Source organism: Bidens hawaiensis, unplaced genomic scaffold (assembly GCF_021521415.1).
Source record: "Bidens hawaiensis isolate Kalapana, Puna unplaced genomic scaffold, B.hawaiensis_p1.1 tig00073006_1, whole genome shotgun sequence".
Lineage (NCBI taxonomy): Eukaryota > Viridiplantae > Streptophyta > Magnoliopsida > Asterales > Asteraceae > Bidens > Bidens hawaiensis.
The window spans coordinates 21524-28696 of NW_027502721.1; the positions used below are offsets into that span (position 1 = coordinate 21524).

The 7173-nt window shown below is 34.4% G+C and overlaps 1 protein-coding gene across 1 annotated transcript; it reads left to right on the forward strand.

The window, feature by feature from the left end:
* Positions 1-226: 226 nt before the first annotated feature.
* Positions 227-6609, forward strand: LOC143606102 (homeobox-leucine zipper protein HDG5-like). Its single transcript, XM_077081981.1, has 11 exons — positions 227-343; positions 439-608; positions 685-802; positions 2988-3152; positions 3649-4143; positions 4237-4338; positions 4414-4626; positions 4719-4887; positions 5028-5296; positions 5374-5469; positions 5560-6609. Exons 1-11 carry the CDS (start codon positions 236-238, stop codon positions 6034-6036), a joined length of 2382 nt encoding a protein of 793 aa, XP_076938096.1. The 5' UTR covers positions 227-235; the 3' UTR covers positions 6037-6609.
* The last annotated feature ends 564 nt before the right edge of the window (positions 6610-7173 follow it).

Consider the following 7173-nt stretch of genomic DNA (forward strand, 5'->3'; position numbering starts at 1 on the left):
CATAGACAAGTGATCATTCACTCCGGTAACTAATTCATCACTCTCTCTCTTTATCTCTATATATAAATATATATTTATATACCTATGGTGGTGTTATTATTTCTTTCATTATTTGTTGCATGTTAATGGATTAATTATGTTTTGTTACATGTGTAACTAACGTGACATAAATCACTATAGCTTGTTGTTGATTTTAAGGATTAATGATTATAATCTTTGGTTTTGTATAGGAAACATGTTTGGAGATTGTCAAGTGATGTCAAGCATGGGTGGTGGAACCGAATCGATTTTCGCTAACTTAAACTTCATTCCTAATTTCGCCGATTTCCCATCCATGATACCCGTAATATCTAAAAACACAGTCTTGTTTATTTTATTAATTTTTTTATTTTTATATATTTTAATATAAATTTTATTGAAAACGGAGTTGTATTACAGAAAGACGAGATGCCGAGACTAGGAAAGGAGGAAATGGAAAGCGTGTCGGGTAGCGATCAAGTCGAAGGCGGGTTGTCGGGTAACGAAGTGGAAACCGATGAAAAACAGCCTAAGAATAAGAGGAAACGTTATCATAGACACACTGCTCATCAGATCCAAGAAATGGAATCGTATGTTAATAGTATTATGGTTAATTACCTTAAACAAAATGAACATACATTAAGGTTTGTTTGTGTGTGTTGACAGGTTGTTTAAGGAATGTCCACATCCAGATGATAAGAGAAGATTGAAATTAAGCCAAGAACTTGGTCTTAAGCCACGCCAAGTGAAGTTTTGGTTTCAAAATAGGCGTACACAGTTGAAGGTGCGTATGTTAGCATTTGAGTGTCCATACATGTTCTTGTTACTTTGGCTAAATCTAAAAATTTAATGCCAACTGTTCAAATGTACATACACCCAACACGGTTTTCAAGAAGATGTATATTGATTTTATATTTTTTATTATAATTTTTTGTGTGGGTGAAGTAAATATACATTTTTAGGTAATTTATTCTGTTTTTACAAAATGATATGATATTAGGCCAAACGTAGCGGGCGAGATATTGGGCGACTTTGGGGCGATTTTAGGGTGGAACACCGCCCCCTGGGCGAAATGGGGCGGGGGCGATGGCAGTTTGTCGCCTGTGATGGTTTAGAAAGATATTATTATTATATTACATGTGTGTGTGTATATATGTATATGTATATGTATATATGTTGTGTGTGATATATATGCATATGTATATGTATATGTTGTGTGTGTATATATATGTATATGTATATGTGTATATGTTGTGTGTGTATATATATGTATATGTATATGTATATATGTTGTGTGTGTATATATATGTATATGTATATGTATATATTTTGTGTGTGTGTGTATATATGTATATGTATATGTATATATGTTATGTGTGTGTATATATATGTATATGTATATGTATATGTATATATGTTGTGTGTGATATATATATATATGTATATATTTTGTGTGTGTGTGTATATATGTATATGCAAAATGGAACCCGATGAACCTAAACCAAACGAGCTATCTGTTTCAATTTCCCGACCGGAACCTAAACATGTACGTCAACCGAGCTATATGTTTTTTTATATTTTTAGTTATGTATTTTTTTGCATTTCTTTTTAATTTTAATGTATTTTTATTTAATTATTTGAAGAAATTGGTTTTTATTTGATTAGTTTAATTATAAAAGGAAAATAATAAAAAAAAGATACTGTGGGCCTAACTAGTAGCCCCTACACCATTACACACCAAAAACAAATTCGCCTCATTTGCTGACTGGACGCCACGTGTCACAATTCGCCCCCATTTATAGCCCCTCCACTACACATAGCCTTATGTATATTTTTTGTTTTTTTCTTGTGTGAAATGGAAGTGGTTTTTGACTTTTTGATTTAAACAAGGACAAAAAATGAGATTTTGTAATTATATATGTTTTTGAGAAATAGATATGTTAAGAAACAAACTATTATAGTCACATGTATATTGCATGGTTGATATTCTTAACAAAACAAGTATAACATATATAGGAAAGAAATAATTACCATTTATTTTTATTCCAAAACAGTTTATCACCATAAAATTCAAGTTTTTTCTGTTTATTACAGTTATATGTAATTATGTATGATAAGCTTTTGATGAAATCACTGATCAGTGAGTTTGTTATTTTATTTTTACAAAATGAGATTATGTATATTTGTTGTTTTATACTTTTGTAATTTGGAAATGATGTTTAATAATTAATTTAAGTTTTCGGGTTATAATTAATACCACTTATAACTATAAATACTGTACAATTTATATAGAAAACGGCGCACGTGCACGCACACACACATGTATGTGTGTTCGTGTGTGTGTTGGTGTGCATTTACCTTAAATAATATATCATTAAAAGCAAATATAAGTTGTATTTTTTTATGTCATTTGAAAGCATAATTTTAATTATTATATAACTTAAATAAACTTGTTTTTAGCTCATTTGTTTTCTAAAAAAAATATTCAAGTGAGTAAAAGTTTTTTGCTTATAGTATAGTACTATAGCGTTATAAAATATAACACACGTTTTGTACAAACCTTTTATTTTGCTCTAAGAAATAAATGCTGCCAGACAAAGTTTTATAATTTTGTTTTTTAATAAATAGTGAAACTTGATGGGAGGGGGGTTGGGAATAGTTGTCTGCAAGCGTACGTTAACCACAACCATGCGCTTTGATGACTGTAGAGAAGCATTTACTGTATTGTTTGCTTTCTCATTTAATATACGCTTGTGGGTGCGCACTGTTACCACTTACACCTACTAATATATCATCTCCCAAAGAGGGAACACACTCTTTTAATATACATCCTTTTAAGGCTAGTTTATTTAGTCACTCACTAGTCAATACTTATTATTACAGTACTAATATTTGTGACTGGTCATGTATGTAACACATTAAATGTCTATTGGGCGCGGTTATGAGATCGGTTAAATTTTGTTATTTAGGCACAACAAGACCGGTCGGAAAATGCTATCCTTAGAAACAGTAACGAGAGTCTAAGACATGAAAATAGTCGGCTGCAAAATGCGTTGTGTGCGCTTGTTTGCTCTAACTGTGGAGGGTCTTCGGAGCAACAACTTCGTATGGAAAATGCGCGGCTCAAAGAGGAGGTACTTGGTTATCTATATTGTTTTGAAATTTTAAAAATTATTCACTATAGTATTTTTATAACTAAAGTTTCTAATATTTTTCTTTCTCAGGGACATTTTAATATAATAAATGCTGTCCAATTTTAATATTGCATTTTATAGGTATCAAAAGCATAAGTTTTAAAAACTGTTGAAAATATTAAATTAATATATATAATATTTGGAATTTGTAAAACTTTTTATAAAAAAGAATAACCAAAATTGACTCATAAGATTACTTGTTTTACGGAGTAACATACAAAAAGAGACATAAAGATTACTAAAATTTCTCAAATATTTTTAATGTAAATTGAGGCTTTAAATCATATGGCTCCCTATTTGCATCGTCTAGCCGGTTAAGTATGAGTCTGCTAACTCTTGGATCAACTTTGTATTTGTCCTAATTAACACCTTTTAGACAATGATCAATAAAAAGAATGAGGTTGTAATTCACAACGAAACGAATGTTTTCGTGCAGTTGGATCGTGCCTGCCTTATAACAAGTCAGTTTTGTGGGAGTAATCCAATGCAAACACAAGGACAATGTCATGTACCTCAAATGATGACTTCTAACTTGGAGTTGGACATGAATATGTATCCTAGTCCATTTGATCAGGCTGGCATGCCAAACAGCAATGAAATGATGCAGATGAACCCTTTAATGGCACCTGAAGTTCCCAACTTTGCGGCTGCTAATGGTTTAATCATCATGGAGGATGAAAAGTCTCTTGCGATCCAATACGCACTATCGTTCATGGATGAAGTGGTTAAGATGTGCAGGCTTGGTGAACCACTTTGGACTCAGGTTAACAATGCTGGAAAAGAAGTGCTGAATCTTGATGAGTATGCTAAGATGTTCCCGTGCACGATTAAAAGGAAAATTGATTCGAATGAGTCGAGATATGAAGCTTCTCGTGCTAGCTCGGTTGTGATCATTAATAGTATCACTCTGGTTGATGCTTTTCTTGATGCAGTATGTCACTTTTTCGTGTTAGAATTATGTGTTTCTTGTTTGATAGTAAGTACTTTTTATGTTTCTAATTTTGTACTGATTTGGGTATTATAGGAGAAGTGGATGGAGTTATTTCCCTCAATTATTTCGCGTGCGAAAACGCTACAAGTTGTTAGTACTGATGTAAATGGAACTGCAAACACTTACCTGCAGCTGGTGCGTATATATATTTATCTTTGGTTAGAGGTGGCAAAATTAGCATTTTTTTGATTTTTTTTTTGTTATGCGCAGATGTATGCTGAACTGCAAATGCTATCCCCACTTGTGCCAACAAGAGAAATTTATTTCCTTCGTTATTGTGCTCGTAATCCTGACGATGGAAGCTGGACTATCGTTGATTTCCCGTTGGACAGCTTTCATGAGACTTGCCAGCCCTCGCGTACTAGATACACACGGTTTCCCTCAGGCTGCATTATACAAGACATGCCTAATGGCTATTCAAGGGTGAGAAATCCATATAATTTTTAATTTATACAAACTTGGAAGTTTTAAATTTTCATTTTTTTTCATAGTATTTTTTGAATTCATTGATACAGGTCACTTGGGTTGAGCATGCTGAGGCGGAGAATGATCCGGTTCACGGGATCTTTACTGATTATGTTAGCAGTGGAATGGCATTTGGAGCGCATCGATGGCTAGCTGTTTTACAACGACAATGTGAGAGGCTTGCAAGTCTTATGGCCCGAAATATATCTGATATTGGAGGTACCATGATCAAACTTGAGCGTATTACCGAGTTTATTATCTATTATAGTTATTATTATTTAATTTATGATTATTTATACTATATCATCATGATAATTAATAAGTTTGACACCTAATAACCATCAAACATATGTTTACAGCGATACCATCTCCGGAAGCAAGAGCAAACTTGATGAATGTGGCTCAGAGGATGGTAAGGTTGTTCTCACTTCACATCACTAGCGCGTGTGGGCAATCATGGACAGCCCTCTCAGATTCAGTTGAGGACACCGTTCGCATAACCACTAGAAAAGTCACTGAACCGGGCCAGCGCAATGGCTTAATCCTGACTGCAGTATCAACAATCTGGCTTCCTCATCCTCACTATCAAGTTTTTGATCTGTTGAGAGATGGACGTCTCCGATCTCAGGTTCATAATTCATTTCAAACATGCTATCTGATCCATTATATACATTTCAGTTTTGTCTCACATTTTGGTGTGTATAGCTCGATATTATCTCAAATGGGACTCGATTGGAAGAGGTGGCTCACATTGCTAACGGTTCTCATCCGGGAAACTGTACCTCGCTGCTTCGTGTTAATGTAAGTTTATTATTCCTGAAGACAATGATGAATATTTTAAGCTGTCTACATTAATCAAGTTATTTAAAATGAAACTCTTTTTGTGAATAGGTGTCTAGTAACTCGTCACAGAGCATCGAGCTAGTGCTGCAGGAGAGCTGCACCGATGACTCTGGCAGCCTCGTGGTGTACTCAGTCATTGATGTTGATGCCATCAAACTTACAATGAACGGTGAAGATTCGTCATGCATCCCACTCCTCCCACTAGGGTTTGTCATTGTCCCAGTACTGGGACAAAACCCTAGTGGCAACATGACAGCCTCCTCAGTTGAAACTGGAGGCTGCATGCTAACTGTGGGACTACAAATGGTGGCCAACTCCATGTCTACCGCAAACCTAAACCTCTCGAGTGCCAACGCGATCAACAACCACATTCGAGCTACAATGCAACAAATTATTGCCGCCCTTGGTGGGGTTGCCATTGATAATATCACTGGCTGTGGTAGCGGAGCCAGTGTTATTACCAGTGGCAACAAAGTTGATGGCTTTGACGAGCCATCAACTGTTTCCGCTTCAAAGGTTAATTAATGGTACTACCATTATGAAGTCTTGTTATTTTGTTTGTTTTTAAGTTAAAAAGTTAAAAACTCTATGGACATGCATGTAGTGTGGTTTGTTTGTGTAGGGGTAGGGTTAAATTAAAAGGGTAGAAGTGTCATTTAAGTTAGTTGATATTATGATGATGAGTATTCTGAAGAGTATGTCAGGATGTAATGAAGAGAGGTTGTTGGCAAGGGAGTGAATAAATAAAAGTTGGTGGGGAGATGGTGCATGGTAACAAGGGTAGTCAAGAGCGCACCAGATCAGTTCCTTGGGTATGCATGCAGTCCAGTCAGCAGCAAGGTCAAGGACAATGGTTCGGGAATTGACTTTCTTTGTCTTTTTTTTAGTGACCCCACCTGAATGTGTTTGTTGACTTTTTAATATATAAAATAGTTTATATTTTGATTATTATTTTCTATGTTTTTATGAATTTGATTATTTACTTTTATTTTATGCACGCAAAATGTAGTATAGTTATATCTGGTATACCAATTAAATTTGTATCCTGGTCCGGTTCAAACAGTTTTGATGGTTTTTTTGGTACGGTTTTATGAAAAACTAAACCCAATTGACGAGACTTGTTGAACAGGTTAAAATGATTCCGCTTTGGCAAATTTGTGATGATGTTTTTTAATGCAAAATCGAACTTGTTAGATCATTAAAAGTTCAACAAAATGTAATGTATAAAGAGACCATGTTTATACTTAATTTGAAAGGTTGATGAAAAAAAATAGCACAAATCGGTTAAATTGTTGACCCATAGTTGTGAAAAATGGAACCGCTAAACAAACCGAAAATCCATGATGCCCAATCTATAGCATGTAGCTTCGTTATGTTGTTCATCCATAGGAAAGTGTTTGACTTGATGTTCTCCATAATTTTTATTGGTGACGGTTTATGTTTTTAAAAACCTTTTCATTTCTAGTACAAAAAGAACCAAATTGCAGTGGAAACCCAGAAACGGTTTCTATCTTTTGAGTGCACCAAACACTTATGTCCACAACAAGTTTATCTTCGGATTCAGTACAGTGGCGGACCATGAATTATTTTCTTGGGGGGCGACATCTGAACTTAACACTAATTTTAACGATCGGGATTTTCACTAAAAAATAACACTAAAAA

Bases quoted from the DNA above. Each gene is read 5' to 3' on its own strand.
- LOC143606102 (XM_077081981.1), top strand. From the start codon at position 236: ATGTTTGGAGATTGTCAAGTGATGTCAAGCATGGGTGGTGGAACCGAA. The intron at 3,153-3,648 runs GTACTTGGTTAT...GTTTTCGTGCAG, and splicing joins ATGCGCGGCTCAAAGAGGAG to TTGGATCGTGCCTGCCTTAT. The intron at 4,339-4,413 runs GTGCGTATATAT...TGTTATGCGCAG, and splicing joins CAAACACTTACCTGCAGCTG to ATGTATGCTGAACTGCAAAT.